General features: G+C 46.9%; 1 protein-coding gene across 1 annotated transcript in view; it reads right to left on the bottom strand.

The window, feature by feature from the left end:
- Fry (FRY microtubule binding protein) overlaps positions 1-18,759 on the bottom strand; it is a 254,501-nt gene that overhangs the window by 190,069 nt on the left and 45,673 nt on the right. Inside the window, 1 exon segment of the mRNA XM_028878084.2 lies at positions 9,954-10,153. Coding sequence (XP_028733917.1) covers positions 9,954-10,153 — 200 coding nt within the window.

Genomic DNA, 18,759 nt, shown 5'->3' with positions numbered 1-18,759 from the left:
GTCAGAGGACACTCCAAGGGAGTTGTATTTCTCCTACTGTACATGATCTGGAGACTGGACTTACCTTGCCAGCATTTGGTGGCAATCACCTTTACCTGCTGAGCCATCTCACTGGCCCTTGAATGAACTTTTATTACTAATTTTTGTCACTCTGAAACACGAAATACTTTCATATGATCTCTTACATGTGTTAAGGAATGACGCTTCTGTTAGTTCACAAAAGAGGCACCAACATCAAAGGCACGGGTAAAAAGGGAAAATCCAATTTACTGGAACATTCCATCTCACCCCAGGCAGCACGGTCGTCATCAAGAAGAGAAACAATTGTCAGCAAGGATGCTTCGGGGAAAAGGAAGCCCCATCCACTGGAAAGTGGAGTGCCCACAGTGGGAAAACAGTATGGGGATTCTTCAAGAGGCTAAAAATGTAGCTAGCATGTGATTCATGTATATTGCTCTGGGTAGACTCTTGGAGGAATCTAGGTCAACATACAGCAGAAACGCCTACGCATGAGTTGATTGTGGCACTATTTACAGTAGCCACAGTATGAACCCCGATTAAGCACATCAACAGGCAAAGGTGAAGAAGGCCTGGTAGGTACTCACAGCGGAGTTCTACTGTTTACATTAATTATAAAGATGCGTGGAGGTGTGTTCTATGCACAAAGGGGGATGGAGCTGGACAGCACCATTGCGTATGCCTTCTTCCATATCTCTCTCTCTCTCTCTCTCTCTCTCTCTCTCTCTCTCTCTCTCTCTCTCACACACACACACACACACACACACACACACACACACACAGCATGAAAGCAGAAGGGAACAGTTTGAGAAGAGGAAGAGGACCAGTGGGAGGTGGGCAAAGGCACGAGAGTGTGGCTGGGGGAAATATGATCAAAGCATGCTATCTATGCATATGAAGGTATTATAATAAAGTTCATTTCTTCCATGAATAGAAAGGTATCACTGCGAATGGTTAAGTAAGGGATGTGAACAGAAAGAACCAGGCTGAAAATAACTTGAGGGATAATGTCTACCACATTTTATATACTCAAAAAGAGGAAACACTGGTAATCTCTTACGGCATCTCTGGGTACAATGGCTCAGTGAGTGAAGGAGTCTGCCACCAAGCCTGCTGATCTGAGTGAGTTTGATCTCCAAGACCCACATGGTAGGAAGAGAAAACTGACCACAGAATTTGGGGGAAAGGAGAGTGTGTATAGATACCTTCTGAGGGAGAAAGTCACTTTTCTTTGGGAGGCATGGTCACTGGTAATTGCCTGTTCCTCAGGATATGACCCCCACACCCATGTGCATATCAGCAACACTAATTCAGCCTAGTGAGTTATTTGAAAAGGACATGAAGTTGAGAGGGAGATGTGTTGGAGGGGTCCTGGAGAAGAAGTTGGAGAGAGGGAGTAGGGGTAGATATGATAAACATACACTGTACACATGTACAAAAATTGCAAAGAATAAATAAAAATATTAAATAGATTACAGCCTTATCCAGGAGGAACTGAATACTACTAAACTGGAATACAAAGCCCTTTGATTTTTTTTTCTCATTTCAAAATACTTTTCACACGGTTTCTTTGCTATAAGTTTCAATCAGACTATGGTGGGGCATTAAATTTCATTTCACTGATGGAAAAAATCCTAGTTAGGAGCCACAAAAGAAATATTGTTCCACCTGCATATTTACAATCAGGAAAACAGACTTCAGGGTTAGCCACATGCAGAGAAAAGTGACTCTGTGAGCTCATCTGGGAGAGCATCTCATTCAGCTGCCCACTGCAACCTTTCCTCAATTATTATCTCTGCTTTTAGTCGCTGGCAATGCTCTGGTTCTGAGTTACGATGTGTCTACAGATTTCCTGGGAATGACTCGAGAGAGAATAAGGCAGGGGAATGCAAGCCTAAAGTGGCTCACTACGAAGCAGCTAGTTCAAACGCTACTGGTTTAATTACACGTGGAAAAATAAGCCAGTTCCTCATCAAGCATGGTGCAAATGTCCCCCATATGACCGGCAGTCCTCTGGTCTCTGTTCTGAACACTAGGACTCTAGGTTTTAGCACTACGCTCAGCAGGGAGCTCAGTCTAGGTTTTTCTCTGTGTTCTTTCATCAGACATGTTGGAGCAACAGTGGCCTCCGATTAGAGTGAGCTTTGGCTAAAAGGAAGGGACATAGATTTGAAACCACTGTGCAAAGATCTGAAGGTCATGTCCCTGCTGTTTACACATCCCCAGCCAACAAACGCACACTGTTTTCTTAGCACAGAAAGATCGGCAGGAACAATGGTGCAGGAAAATTGCCCTCTTCCAGGCTTGGCCATCCTCACACGTACCAGGGTGAGGTTTGTAAGTCTTTAAATATGACTGAATTCAACAGGCTGCATGAAGATCTGGCATATAAAGATCTTAATTAGAGGTAGTAATTCTATCCCTCAGAGCAGAAGGATTTCCCAACTCACAAACTCCTTAAATATTTCAGAAGGGCTCCAGATGAAAGGGTATGATCTTTATGATGTTTCTGATATCTGGAAGTCTCAGGGCAACACAGGCCATCTGAAGTGGAAATGCAAAATGATGGCTAGATGTTCAGTCTCTGGACTATACATCTTGAGGAAAGTAAAGCTGATCTATAGAATTATTGTTTGACTGGTTGATTGGTATTTATTTATTTTAAGGAGTTACTTATTTTTATTTTGCATGTCAAGGTGTTTTGCCTGCATGTGTGTATGTGCACGATGTGCATGCAATGCCTGTGGAGGCCAGAAGAGGGCACCAGATCCCTTGGACCGGGAGTTACAGAGAGTTGGGAGCTGCCATGCGGGTGCTAGGAATGCAACTCAGGTCTTCTAGAAGATTAGCCAGTGCTTTTAGCTGCCGAGTCATCTCTCCAGCTCTGGTTAGTTGACTTGTTTGGGGTGGTGGTGGTGCTGGGGATTAAACCTAGGGCCTTGTACACACTAAGATAATGTTCTATCATTGAATCTATAGACAAAAGATGAAAAAATGTCTATTGTGAGTACAAACAGCAAACATCCTAACCTGGGTCTGTTCCTCTCATCAGGTAGATTCTAGAGTCACCAGAGAAGCGAGGGTGGGTGTGCTTCACTTGCCCAAGGCTTCACTGCTTAGAGCCATAGTCGAGTTTAATGAGAACTGGAAACCCTGGCCCCATATAGACTGCTGGTGGTGAGCCAAGGCGTTCTCAGTCCCAGCACGGCCTCCTGCTTGGGTCAGGCCGACATCAAGTTGTCCTCACGCCAGCTCTAAAATCAACGCCCAGGAGACGAAGCCTGAGAATGGGACAGAGGTTTGTCACAGACCCTCCTTCCAGCACCTGGAACTTTAGCATGCTGTAATGGTCGTTAGAGCACTGTGTGACCTCCCAGAAGCCAGCTGGCTGTGACTGTGGTTCATCCAGGTCGGTCTTAAGACGCGGCATCCCTCATCACATACACTAGGTGCTGCAATAGTTTTCTATCCTAGGCTCTTCAGAGATTTCCTGCTTCAAGAAGATAGTTTGTCTTACTTCTCACTTAGGTTCGGTCTCATTTATTTCTTTGGTGTTAGCAAGCCAGCTAGGTCATGTTATGCTTTTTTTAAAGCCTCTAGTCCAGCTCTGTGGTAACTCAATTCATGTCTTAATGAATTATCACAGCTGCCAGCCCACCCGTGCTTCCGACAGGGCACGGGGCCAGTATCTGAAAGACCCTGCCCGGGTCTGAGCCAGTGTGTTATCATCCTGTGAGGGGCGGCTGACCTGGCTCAGGCCAACCCCACCTTCACAAAACCTTTCATCATGAAAGGACTGGCAACTTGGCTCTCTCTCTGTCCATCTTAGTCTTTGCCGAAGGACAAGGTGAGAGCTACAGGCTGGCTGCCTTTGAAACCACGTGGATATCTGCCTTTCCCGAGATTCCAGAGTCAAAAACAAAACCACAGCTCTTCCCAGCTCTTTTGTCGAACGGGCTGAGCGTCCTTCCTGTCACGAGTTCTAGGCTCAGGCATTTGCCCAGGCCCCAGATAGTTCCCACTGCCATTCTTTACAGGGACGATGGAAAATTCCAGAGATGCAGGAGTCACAGCATCGGTTGCACACACTAGGGCTATGACGACACAGAGTAGGGCTACAGCCGGCTGCCTGGCCGCTCTCACCCTACAGCAGACAGCACTGGGTCCCGAACTCAGTGGCTTTGCCAGAAGCATAGGTCACCTGCAGTTTGTGACAGAAAAGTGAGTTTTCTGAAGATCAGCCAGACTACAGGAGAGGGATCGGATAAAAGCCAGCCTTGGAAAACAGAGCCTTTCTTGAAATTCTGGACTGACTGGAACAACCCATCTTTCCCTATGGTAGGGCTACTTGGCTTTTCAGTATGACCTGGCTCTACGCTGTTCATAGCTGTCTCTGTGCCTGCCTGTCCTCAGGAACTTAGGACAGTTCACTTCATATCCTGGCGACACTGCTGTGGTCCTTCCTCTCTGTTCGCAAACGTAGTTAGAATGAGGAATGTAGCCCCCCCTCCCCCGCACCCCCCCCCAGGCTCATGTACTTGAGCAGTTGGTCCCCGGTAGGTGGCGCTGTTTCGGGAGCCTGTGGAACCTTGAGGAAGTGCAGTCTTGCTGCAGGAAGTGCATTGCTGTGGGCGGGCTTTGGCAGTTTATGGCCCCAGCCCACTTCCTGTTCACTCTCTAAGCTTCACGTTTGTGGGTGAAGATGTGATCGGTCAGGTTCCCACCCCGCTGCCTCCGGCACTACGGAATCTCTCTCTGGATCCACAAGCCTGAACCAAGTCTTTCTTCCTTAAGTTGCTTTTTTTTTTTTTTTCAAGATGTTCGCTCACGAACAAACCGCATCTAAGACAACATCCGTGCAAACTTAAGTGCTTTCTTGGGAACATAGTGAGAGGGTGGCCATGTTGTCTTCTGTTGAGAACTTTTATTTGTTGGCCTCTATGGACGCCCAAAACGTTAGGGCCCTCAAGGAGTTGATTTGAAAGTTCTGGCTGTACCATGTGTCATGGCGAAGTTCAGGCGGAAGGATCTGGCCAGAAGTGGGCAGCCAACTGCTTGCTCAAGGCCTGCACTCTGCCTGAGTACACACCAAGAGAAGTACACTGCCTTCCAAAGAAACACCAGGAGATGGAGTTAGCTGATCCTAGTGCCACGATCACAACTATGAAGACAGTGACGGCGGCTGAGCGCCTCACGGTGGCTGAGAGCCTCACGTGTGTGCGCACGCGTCCCAGGTGCTCCACACATATCACTGGGCCCCATCCGTCACCCTGGGAATTAGGCACTGACACTCATCCTGCAAATGGGGAAAAGAGGCTGACATTTGCCCAGGACCACACACCTGAAGAGGCGGAATCCAGATTCAAATCAAAACCAGTTTCCCCGAAGTAACTTTATATCTTGATATCCGCTCGTATCATTTATCACTTTGTATCCATCGAATCGATACAGCTGAAACTGATGAGGCTCCTGGACGGAAAAGCTGAAGGGACTAGTTTTTAAACGGAGTTTATTGAGAAAGGAATAGCGTGTGGCTTCAGTGGCAGGTGCCACATAACCAGAGACTTGTATGTAGTTAACAGTAGGCATTCTGTGGCTGAGAGCCTTTACTGATGGAGTGAGGTGGGGCAGTGACCTTATCCATGAATAATGAGGCATCCTCAGATGCCCCAAGGCAGTAGACTAAGAATCAATGCTTTTTCTGAGTGGCTTATTGTACAACACTCGACTATAACATAAGAAGGACAGAGAGAGGCCCCCGATTATCAGTGTGGAGGTGAGCAAGATGGTCTTTGAAATACATGGGTTCCCACAGAGGTACCCCTCTTTAGCTACTCTGTTAATGTTTTAGTCATTCATTTCTTGGCATACTCATTCACTCATAAAACGTTTACTGGGGATTAAGAGATGACTCTGCGGTTAAGAGCACTGGTTGCTCTTACAGAGGACCAGGGTTCAGTTCCCAGCACCCACATAGTGGCTCACAACCACCTGTAACTCCAGTTCCGGGGGAACTGATGCCCTCGTCTGGCCTCTGAAGGCACCAAACACATGTGTGTAGTACACAAGCATGCCATCAGGTAAAAGAGTCATACACATAAAATAAAAATAAATAAAAATTTAAAAACAAAACATTTACTATCCACTGTATGCAAAGCATTAAAAATGTGCTGTGGGGAGAGAGAGGAGGGCAGAGAGAAGATGTGGAAGCCACAGAGACACAGGTGTTGTCTCTGCAGGCTCCCAGTGCTTTTCCAGGAAATTCCACCCCTGTGAAAATACAGTTCATACTATGCTCTGATCTGTACACACACAAACAAAAGCTCCAAAAAGCAACACACACTCTTAAAACTATAATATTCTCTATCCTACGCCACTGAGTTATTCTAATTCAATGAAGACAGCACCCAGCCCAAGAGGCTAGTATGGGAGTTCTAATGAGGCATGCATGTGCGTGCACGCGAAGCTGAGAATTCCAAGAGGTTCAGTATTCATAGATGCACGATGGCAGGCAAGACATGGGTTTTTACAGGTGCATGCTAGAAGTAAGGACAGGGGAGAATCGAGAGCTAGACGAATATGAAACGAGGGAATCAAACAAGATGAACGAGACAAAGGTGTGCTCAGGGAATACTTATCAGAAGGATCAGAGGGGAGAGATGATCACATTCCTGTCACTTTCCTGTCTGGTCACTTTGGGGGACACTACCCTGCTCTGGGCACTCATGCTCATACACACAGAGGCTTATTCTTACTTTTATCAGCGTGGGAAGCAAACCAAGAATTCCACAGATCATAAAAGCAGAAAAAAGCACTGAGAGGACCACACATCTCCCGTGCAGTATCCAGGAATGCTGAGTGGAATATACGGATTTTTAAAATGCAGGAATGAGTTGAAAAGACACACAAAGGTCAAGACATGCAATGGCATCATGACTGCCTGTGGGGGGGCTCTTCGTCTCACTATCCTGGCAGACTGTCCACTGTCTAGATGAAGATACAGGAAGATTTGGGCCTCCAGTGGTGGGATACCGGAAATACAAGACCTTATAGAAACTGTTCTAAAACGAGGACAATCCATTATTTGCAAACTAACTAACCAGGTACAAACCCACAAAGCCAGGCCTTTGGAAGCTGGTGTCACAGCACAGTCACTTACAGGACAGAAAACACATGATTAAGAGGACTGAGTGCACAAAAGACACTTGTGAATGTAAGGAAGGAACAAACCACAGCAAACCGTAGAAATCTTTAAACAGATTCTACAAGGGAAAGAAACCGCACTCCTAGGGATTAAAAATATAATTGCTGAAATTAAAATTCTGCATAGGAGGCTTAAGTAACATATAGACGAAGCCCAAGAGAACACAAATGAATTGAAATATAGGTCTGAGGAAATTACTCAGAATGCATTCAAGATGAAATATTAGCAGTGATAGAAGAACAGTGAAAAGATACATAATAGAATGCATGAAGAAGTAAAAATATTGGCCAGGCAGTGGTGGCACACACCTTTAATCCCAGCACACAGGAGGCAGAGGCAGTCACATCTCTGAGTTCAAAGCCAGCCTGGTCTACAGAGTGAGTTCCAAGATAGCCAGGGTACACAGAGAAACCTTGACTAGGTGGTGTGGGGGGGAGGGGGTCAGAAAACATGTACTAGGAATGGGTAAAGAGGATAATGGATGGTCAAGAATTCCCCAGGCTTGGTGAATGAGTGAGTGATATAAATCTGAATTGAAAAAGCAGAACCTCAAACACAAAAATACAAATCAATTCACATGCAAACACAGAGGAGTTAAGGCACAGAGCTCTGAGGGTAAGGAGAAAACCATAAAAGCAAACAGAATAAAAAGTAAATAATCTACAAAAAAATAAAACAAGAGGCTTTTCAACAGGAACCACAGAGGTAACTGAGTGCTTCAAAGGTCTAGTCTAAAGGTCCAGAGGACAAATGAGTCCATCCAGAATTCTATACCGAGCTGAACTATCACTGATGATTGAGTGGAGACCATGATGCTGAGCTGAGCAAGAGCGAGCTCTTCCTCTAACTTTCATGTTTTGAGATAAAAATATAAAAATGACGCAGATAACCTCACTTAGCTTGCTGAGCATACAAAAAAGACAAAACAAGGATAACAGTCAACAAGAACAAAGGCAATTAAATGTCCCCAAGAAGCATCAAGAAAATAGAATAAAACTATTGACTTTTTCATAAATATTAATGACTCTGACTTGAGCACCTTTTGGGTACAAACAGAAACATTGCTGAACAAGTGAAAGATGCTTATAAAGAATATTAATGAAAAAGAAAGCAAATTTGATTTCTGTGGGACATTCTTATTTTCCATCTTGTTTCCTCCACTTAGGATAGCTCTTTGGGTACTGAAAAGTCATATACAGAACTTTAATGTTCCTTTCTTGTCCATCATCTATGGAACTGTTACAGACACAGCATCTCTTGGGAGTCATCAGAACTCTTTTCCTCCTCCCCATTGTCCTCCTGCAAGGTTTTCTTCACCCTAAGTCTTCAGATAGATGTCCATCCCCTGCCTTTCATCTACTAGTCTATATTTGAAATAGAAGTGACACCAGATTGTTTAAGCTGGACATGATGGTGCGTGCTGGTAATTCCAGCACTTGAGGAGGGATGGAGGTGTGAGTTCAAGGCAGGTTTGCTACAAATGTAGCTGGAGAACCTGCCTCAAAGCAACCACAAAACCCAAAAGGATGTAAAAGAGCAAACAAACACCAAACCAAAAAAAAGTGTTAACTGCTAAATAATCTTTCTTCAGATTTACAGAACTGACCTATCTAGTGACCTTCAAACACGTGAGAGCTTTTCTTAGTCTTCAGCTCTATGCACCAATTAATACACATGTATGTTTCTGTGAGGTTTAGCCTGAAGAGATGTGGTATTCATGTTTGGAAAATAGGACATAGCCCCAGGAGGTCAAATATGTGATATTCCAACCCCAGAATAAAATAAAAACAAAATGTGTGTCCTGGAAGACCCTGCTCAGCATGTAGCCACACTACCCATGGTGCTTTTCTTTCCCCAGCCACCAGCTGTTGGCTCTCCTGAGTTCCTCCAGATGTAGCTTTGAGGCTGCGAGTCCCTTTGTCATCTCAAGATGCTTGTTTTTGAACAAACACGAGTCCTTCGCACCAACTCTCTTCTGGGCTTAAGGGAAGCAGCTTGGGCCGGGGTCTCATAGACATATGTAGTTTTGAGAGTCTTATCTTTAATGATAAGACCCCCAAATAGAGGGTCACAGTACCCCCAAGCAATGAATATCTATACTTACCTATATTTATCAGTTTATCTATCTATCTACCTATCTATCTGCCTATCTATCTATCTATCTATCTATCTATCTATCTATCTATCTATCTACCTCTCTCTCTCTCTCTCTGTATGTAAAAAGCTCATGCTATATAGAGAGCAGGCTGAATAGCGTGGAGGAAGAGCCAGTAAACAGCATTCCTCCATGGCCTCTTCTTCAGTTCCTGTCTCTAGGTTCCTGTCTTTCGGTCTTGCTATGACTTCCACTGTGATGAACTGTGAGCTGTCAGATGAAATAAACCCTTGCCTTCCCAAGTTGCTTTTGGTCATAGTGTCTATCACAACAACAGGAAACGAAACCAAGACAATAGTTTGCTTATCATTTATGTACATCTCCCTGAGTACTTTGAAATAATCTCTAGGTGATTTATAACACCCACTACAATGTAAATGCTCACGGGCAGGTGTTACGATACTGTATTGTTTAGGAACTCATGGCCTGTTCAGTATATGCAGTTACATTTTCCCCTTGGTTTTCTGATCTGAGCTTGGTTGGGTCAACAGACCTGGGACCCATGGATCTAGAATACCAGTTGTGTTCGGAGCAGAGAAGAATTTAAAAAGAGGTCCTTCCATGGTCCATACTCACCAGAGGCTCTGCCATAATGATGCGAATCTTCCGCTCTGCCTGAGTGGTGAAGTTGACAAATAGACTCTTGAGGATGTACTCTCCTGGTTTGCTGTCTGGGTCCACATTGATGGGCAGCATGGTTGGTGGTCCTTTCTCCCTGTGTGTACCTGAAGCAGGTGGAACCGGAGGCTTGATGTAGCCGTTGCCGACGGGAGAAGCTGGAAAACAGGGTGGATTTTAATGGATGAAAAGAAAGTCATCAATATGCAGGCGGTGTATGTTCAGAAACCATAAATGTTAAGACTATGAATCACAAAAAGGTCATGCTTCAAATCATAGCCTGGCCTTAGTCTTTAGAAATGGTGTTGGAATTTAAGTGCTCTGATTATGTAATGTTTTTATTACAACCAAATCCATCATCCTGTTCACCACATGGATATAGCTGATAAATTCTACAACATTTAAGACGTTTGGGGCTTCTTTTTGAATGTTCTAGGCAGGTGGATTAAGGAGAATCGAAAACGTGATTTCTTCTGTCGGTTTTAATGGTGGGCTCCCTGTCCTCTAGGCTTCACAGTCCAAGAAACTCTTGACCATTGCTTCTACAAATCTCTACGAACCAATTTTCAAAAACTCAGCTGGCTGCTCTCTCCAAAGAGATGCACTTCTACCAAGAAAAGAGCTGGGAAGCTCAATCCTGCAATCCTAGCACTTGGGAGGCCGAGGTGGAAGGATTTCTGTGAGTTCCAGGCCAGCCTGGGCAATATAGGTGAGTTCAAGGACAGCTTGATATAAAAACATTTGTCTCATAAAAGGGGAAGGAGGTCCTGCCTGCCTTTCTACGACCCTTTCTGCAGACATCTGTAGAGCAATGCCTCTCTCAACCCTCATCTGAGAAACTTCTATTTGCTGTAGATGGTGATTAGCACAGAGACCCGCAACAACCCACAGAGAATAAGGAACCACAGAAAGCTCAGCCCCACGCCGCTCCCCACCCCCAAGGCTCAGGGATCATCGCAGAAGAGAAGGCAGGAGTTTAAGAGCCAGAGACAGTGGGAGACGACAAGGAAACTTTCTTCAGGATGTGGCTGGGCAGTTGCACAGACGATGCACGGTTGTAACAGCATGAACAAGAAGACGTGTGCAGGCCCAGCCAGACCAAAGCCCCGCACGCACCGAGAGGGGAGCTGCCGGGAAGGCAGAGGTCTGTTCGCTTTAAGAGTGCGACCACTGGTAAGTGAACCACGCTCCAGTGAAGACCATCCATCCAAGAATATTTTGAGCCGCACAAACTGGTCTCGAAGATTTTTGGCTTGTTTTGGGGGGATACAGCGTTGGGTGGACAGGGGAAGGGGGGGCATCTGGGAAGAGTTAGAGGAGTGAATACGATCCAAACACTTGGTAAGACACTTGGAGTCCTCAAAGAACTGATCTAAAAAGGGGGAGAGCACCTCTGTCGACGACATCCAAGGTGTGGATTGAATTTTTCGTTCCCACCACCACCGCACCAAATTGCAGTGCCTGTGTTGAGTTTTACAAAATGTGCAGTGTCCTAGTTACACTTCTCCCAAGTAGGGGCAGCCATCGGGGGTTCCTGTGGGGGGTGGGTGGCCAGTAGTCTCCATTCAGAGCATAATGGAAAAGTGTTTTATCAGATAGTTACTGAAAATTATTTTGTTTATAAATGCAAATGATCTCCCCTCTCTCTTTGAGACAGGGTTTCTCTGTATAGCCCTGGCTGTCCTGGAACTCACTCTGTAGACCAGGCTGGCCTCGAACTCACAGAGATCCGCCTGCCTCTGCCTCCTGAGTGCTGGGATTAAAGGCGTGCACCACCACCCGGCAAACAAGGCTTCCAAATTCTTCCCCTTCCCCTATTTACTTGTTTTCCTTTGCTTTCCTTTTTTGAAAGACTCACTCTACAGTCCAGACTGACTTCAAACTCAAGCCAATCCTCCTGCCTCAGCCTCTCAAATGCTGGGATTACAGCTATCTGTAATCACAACTATCTAGGAGATCCATGAGTTTCTAAGCTGTCAACTATCCCATGAAAAACATAAGATCGAGAGAGTTAAGATAAGGATACCAGGAGTGAAGAGGACGGGACAGAGGAAAATACGGCCTTTGAAGGCTGCATACAGTTCTGGGTGATCGGGTACAGGCATTAAGGAAAGGAGACATGAGAAAGGAGAAACCCCAGTTCACTGAGAATGCTTATTCTACTGGCGAACGTTCCAAGGCAGCTGACGGAGGTCAGCATGAATCACGCCTGCCTGGTCTCCGATGCTCTTGGCATGTGGACACCTTGTGGAAGTAGGGCACCGCCCCAACTGCCGCTCAGAGGGACATCCTATCTGCGCTATCTGCCTACAGTATCAAGGTCACCAAGCTTCATAACCAGAGACCTGAATGTCAACCCAAACCCTTCATTTGGAAACAAGGCTTTATTCTCTCTGATAGCAGTAACTGAGTTGATGCAAAACACAGTCTCAAGATCCTGGGACTAAACCCACAATGATAGCAAGGAGGAGATCAGGACAGTGACCCTGGCACACCTCTGGCCAAGTCACAGACAGCTGAAACCCGGGCACCAGAGTACCTCATTCAGTCCCTCCATGTCCAAGCCCAAATCCCTGTCCACAGCTGTTTTTAAAAGAAGTGTCCACCTGTACTTCCAATCTGGTGTCTTTGTAAGCACAGAGCCCACCCACGTGACCAAGCCCACCACCCCGGAGTCAAGGCAGAGAGGGAACGAAGGGAAAGCCCCTCGTGTTCTGTGTGAGTTCACACAGCTCAGCCTTGGGAGATGGAGGCATGGTAAAGGTCAGAGGTGAGGAACCTTGAACTCAATCCACTCTCAGCTTTCAGAAAGCCCTCTTTATATCACCATCATCAATTTCCAAGTGACAAGTACTGCCATTTTTCTAGAAGAAGCTCAACAGGGCAGCTGTTAGGGCAGCTGCTCCCCAGTGGGTGCCTGAGTTTGGGAAAATCAGGAAATGTGCATACCTTGGTCATGAACATCGACGTCACCTCCTCCCTAGTCTAAGCCTGGTGTACATGAGTGTAATTCCAACACTCTGAAGTGGAAGCCGGAAGAACAGAAGTTTGAGGCTAGCCTGGGCTACAGAATACCCCATTTCAAACAACAACAAACAACCAAACCAAAACACACATAATAATAACATAGAGACCATCCTTATCTAATATTACCATAGATAAAATCATTAGACCCTCCCATTTGCTTGAATCTACACATTACTAATTTCATTTGTCCAAAAAGAAAGAAGAAAAGTGAAAAAAAAAATCTGTTGGTGAGTTTTTAAGTTCACTGCAGTCTTCTCTTCCGCCTCTTTCTCTCGCTGGCTTTTTGAGGCACCATCTCTATGGTGTCTCAAAACATCATCATCAGGGTAGCCACGAGTCCTTTACGTAGCTGAGGATGACCTTGAACTCCTAATCTGCCTACATCACCAACGTTTGCAGGACCACCGTAAATACCCCTTACCACCCAGTAGGTCAGCGACTGTTTTATAAGGATGCTGGGACAAAGGTAAAGGCAGCCTTGGTGTCCCCCGTGAGCCCCCAGAAGCTGAGAGCGCAGGGGCAGGGCAGGAAAACAGCCGTGACCTCGGCACTTTTCTGTAAGTAGAGTCCACTTCTCACTGGAGACAACCGCTTCTCACCCCCGGCTCACGCCCTTTCAGCCAGCAAGTACGCCATGGGCACCGAGGCTCCAGGCCCCGCTCTAGATCCTGAGACATGCTGGAGAGGAGGCCCAACTGCTCTTCCTTGTTGTACCTCCTATTTTGTGGCAAAGCAGTTTCATGCACACACATAGAGACACGCAGACCCAGACGGACGGACGGACGGACAGACACAGACACACAGTGTGAGATGACACTTTCAAAACAGAACAGGAAACTGAAGCCATTTGTAGCTAGAGTTTTCCTGCCTTGTCCACAGTCAGGACAAATCTCTGTCACCTGCCAGTCCCACAGCCGTTCAGACCTGACCAAGTAAACACAGAGACTTATATTGCTTCAAACTGTATGGCTGTGGCAGGCTTCTTGCTAACTGTTCTTATAGCTTAAATTAATCCATTTCCATAAATCTATACCTTGCCACATGGCTCGTGGCTTACCGGAATCTTCACATGCTGCTTGTCCTGGCGGCGACTGGCCACCAGGGGCAGCCTGAGAAGGCCTCAGAGCCGGCAGACAGGGACGGGAGCCATGTGTGTTTGTATGTGTGTCTAAGGGAGTCCAGACACACCTGACCACCAGGGTCTGCTCTTCCAGTCCATCCCTTTGGCCCGCCCCATATCTGTGTGGAGATGGGGACTGTGGCAGTCTGTGAAAGACAGGAATCACATGCCCAACAAGTACACGCTTCTCCTTCCTCCATTTATGAAGCACAGGCCTCTGAAAAGATGACCATTCGCCCTGGTTTTCCCTCCAGGATGGGCAGAGAACACAGCCACCTTTTCAGAGAATGGGGTGCTCTTTATAAATGCTCCCCTTCCAGAAGCAGCACTGAGGATCTGAAATACCTGCCCTTCCCCGGTAACCCCAACCTGGTAGGTAGCAACCAACCCTCTGAAGCAGGTACACTTCTTAGAAGTGGAGGGCTAATTAACCCAACTACTTTCTAGAGACCAGTGGCCTTCTTTTTCAATTAAGGAGTCGATGTGTAAGAAGTCTGTCCGTGCTTGGAGGAAAGTCAGCCTTCTGTGGGTCTCAGGGCTCTGTCCACCTTCATGTGTCAAGGATAAACCCTGTTGTGTCAAGTCTGGGCATCGTTCTTTAGGACGACGACACTTTTCAATCGCAGGTCTCTGTTCTTGAGACTCACTTTGTTTACCGGCATTACAGGATATTGCATAACACATAAGCAAGATGCTGCAGCTGTCGTGTGAACTTGCCGCGCCGCCGAAGGGCGCTAATAAATTGCCCACTAATGTATTTAGGAAGGTGCTTAGGAAATGGGAAGTTGAAAGGTTTTTGCAGCTTCTCAATGTGGCCAGAAACTCTGGGAGTCAGAGAAAGCAAACTGGTGAGAAGAAAAACACAAGCCTCGACACGCAACAGCAAGGTTGTGCTTAGAGTAATTCTGAGCCCTGAGGTGGTGGCGCTCGCCTTCAATCCCAGCACTCAGGAGGCAGATACAGGTGGATCTCTGTGAGCTCGAGGCAAGCCTAGTACAGAGCGAGTTCCAGGACAGACAGACAGAGCTACAGAGAAAAACAAACAAACAAACAAACAAACAAAACCAAAAACAACAACAACAAAAAAATCTGAAGATAATACTTAGAAACAGACAGCATTGGGGACAAGGAAGTCAATTCATTTGCACAGCAGTGAAAGGTTGCTTCACCAATATCAGGACATTGCAGGTGGGGGGCAGGGGTGGGGGGCGGAGTGATGGTGTAGACTTAGCACTGGCTATCCCTGCAGAGGACCCAGGTTTGATTCCCAACACTTACAGAATTAATACATTCCTCCACTCTCTGAGTTTTCCAGCCACTTTCAAACTGTTCCTTCATGCTTAGGGGTCTACGGGAGATCCCTCGGGTAACAGGAATAGTTCTTCCTCCTCCTCCTTCTCCTTTCTTCTCCTTATGTTTTTTTGAGACAGGGTTTCTCTGTAGCCCTGGCTGTCTTGGATCTTGCTCTGTAGACCAGGCTGGCCTTAAACTCAGAGATCCTCATACCTCTGTCTCCCTAACCTTCCCACATCACTTAGCTTGTTATTTTCTTAGAGATTGAAAATACTTTTCATTTTAGTGTGGTATAATTGAATGTAAATTATATTACATTTAATATAACTTTTGCTTTCTTTTCTTTTCAAAAACAATTTAAAATTTATTTTTATGTATGGATGTGTGTGTGTGTGTGTGTGTGTATGTACAGGTACACCTGAAGGCTGGGAGAGGGTGTTGGATCCCCTAGAACTGACATTATAGACAGTTATGAGCCGCCACGTGGGTGCTGGGAACGGAACCCAGGTCCTGTGCAAGAGCAGCCAGTGCTCTAACCGCTGAGCCGTCTCTCCAGCCCCAGTTTCTTTATGTAGTCACAGTCTCTGGCGTTGCATCTGTGGTTAACAGACACGAGTCTCACCTGGTCTTTGGATATTAACCGGTCTGAGCAGACCAAGCCCTACAGTTCCAGACGGTCTGCTGCGTGTCAGCTGTGCCGACTGCCTGCAGAAGTTAAAACCCAAAGTAGGGCATGGGGGTGCACACTGACAGCTTCGGCACCTGGGAGACTGCGGCAAGAGATCACAAGCTTACTACACACACACACACACACACACACACACACACACACACACACACACGCCACAGAGGTGTTAAAATCTAGATTTCCATAATAACCATATACTCCTACCTGCTGACCATCAGATTTTCACAGATCCCCAACCTCCAAGGGGGCAGTGTGGGGGGAAACCTCCAGACTGGCTCAATCTGGTCCAGAATCCACGTTGACACTCCAGAGGACCTTGGGCTCCTCCTATTCACAACATACGTTTAACCCACAGACACCATAACCGAGCCAGTCACTCCCATGTTAGAGGACAAATAAGAGGTGGCCCTGGTAAAAACCCAACCCCCAGACCAGCTGGACCCTCAAAAACTTCAGTAACATCTGCTGCTTATGCTGGAGGTGGATAAAGCAGTCTGCTAAGGTGGGTTCTGCTCTGACATAAGCAGGCTTTGGGACTTGAGAAATAATAAAATTAAAATATGAGTGATTTGGAGGATGAGGTTTTTTACGGACTTACATAGTTGGGCAATTTCTAGACAGCCTCATACGTCTGTAGGCCACGGAGACCCCTTGGCGGGTGGGCGTGACCTCTTGCCCCACAGTGCACTGAGGCCCTAGGGAGCACCCGAAATCTGGCTAGTGACCAGAAGTGTGACTAGGGATGGCACCCTCCCTAGACACACGATGACACACACGTCTCCGCCGCCTTCCACCCTGTCCTCACAAAACCATTTCTGACTGTGGGGACTCCGGGAACGGAGGGAGGAAGCAGTCCAGGCGAGGAAAGTCTGCCCCAGGCACCCCCGTCCCCGTTTCCCTGCCGTCTGGTATCTTATCTTAGGAAAATGCCCAGCACACCCCAGCGACTTCTTTTCTAGCTGTCTGTCGTCCGCTAAGATGCAATTACACAGACTTCCCCCCCGATTTTCAAAGCAGGCACTGTCACCAGAGCCTGAAAGAATGTCTGCCAAGACCTGCCAGCGAAGGAAGATGAGGTTACGGTGACATTTCAAGGTCCCTTCCAGCCCTAAGGAGATCAAATAGCCTGTAGGAGGCTGATAATCCTGATTTTCAACTTCCCCGTTCTCTCCAAGACAACCGACAAAAGGCTCATTCATGTGCCTTTCCTCATTTGTTCTCCTTTCTCCCACCACAGGGTCCTCGTAGCCCAGGCTAGCCTCAGAGCCCAAGCTGGCCTTGAACTCCCGATTCTCCTGCCTCCGCTTCAAGTGCCCTGTAAGTGTAAGTAACCCTATACAGGAGTGCATGCCACGACACTTGGCTTTTACCTGCTATTCTTCAAGAGGCTGGGCAAGACTGTGCTGGAGAGGTGGCTCAGTGGTTAAGAGCACTGGCTGCTCTGGCAGAGGACCTGAGTTCGATTCCCAGCACCCACCTGATGACTCACAACCGTCTGTAACTCCAGTTCCTGGGGATTCAATGTCCCCATCTGGCCTCGATGACACTGCACACCTACGGTGCATGTACACACACATAAGCAAAGCACACCCGTGTGTGTGTGTGTGTGTGTGTGTGTGTGTGTGTGTGCATTAAAAGGGGTCACTTTTTAAAACTTCCATCATCAAAACTTGGTAACCCACCCCCTCCTTCTCTTGAACTAACATGAGCTAATGACGATCTATGTCCTATCCTCTTGACAGACGAAAGCTTTGCAAATCCCCCAACCTTCCCAGGCACACCTCTGCCCCTGCTCTTTTTCCATCCACCTTTTAATAGAGACTAGAAACTCCCCATGGTGCAGACGGCCACAGGAGGAAGCCTGGCATTCCTGGCTGTAACCTCAGGACTTATTTTAACATTTAAAACTTTACCAAAAACTGTACATCATGCGTGGGTGTCTGTGTCCCACACTCCCTGTGCCGGCGCAGTCTCTGGCCTACCAGGAGGCAGATGGTACGGAATAGCGAGGGTCTGGCCCAGGTCGGAGGAGATGGGCAAGGTTCTAACGCGTGCGGGTGAGGATGGCTCCTTCGGCAGAGGGAATGGCATTAAGGCACGTGCCGGATCTGCTGAGCACCTGCCTTCACTGCATCTCCATGTCCTCTTCCCACCATGCGTCCCTATACACGCCTGGGCTTTGTCCGCTCCCGGTGGCTGGAGTGTCCTTAAGAACAGGGATGCCTTGTCTCTGTCATAAGCACTTAGCAATGTGCCTGGCACCATCAGCTGGAAAACTGTGGTCCTTTTGTTTGTTGGCTTGATTTCATCCAATCTCACAACGTAGAATCTGCGGGGATGAGATCATCAGGGCGTAGGGACCCATTTAAACCCTTAGGTTGGACAACATGGAGGCTTTCCATTGTCCCTGTTAGAAGAATTAGGTCTTGAGTGGCCAGCCAGTGAACGTGGGCTTATTTAGAGGGCAAATGGGAGCCGGCAGACTCCAGGGCAAATGTTGATCTGATGTTGTTGCGTAGGATGGGGGAGAAAAAGGACAGTTTGGAGGAACAGCACACGTGAAAAAAGGATGCGGCAGTGAGGGAAATCAGGTGAGCAGGAAGCAGGCAGGTACGTGCTGGAGTCTGGGTTTTAGA

The sequence above is a fragment of the Peromyscus leucopus genome, chromosome 23 (genome assembly GCF_004664715.2).
Source record: "Peromyscus leucopus breed LL Stock chromosome 23, UCI_PerLeu_2.1, whole genome shotgun sequence".
In the NCBI taxonomy this organism is placed as follows: domain Eukaryota; kingdom Metazoa; phylum Chordata; class Mammalia; order Rodentia; family Cricetidae; genus Peromyscus; species Peromyscus leucopus.
The sequence above is the reverse complement of the archived record's forward strand: the minus strand, read 5'-3'. Positions and strand labels throughout refer to the sequence as shown.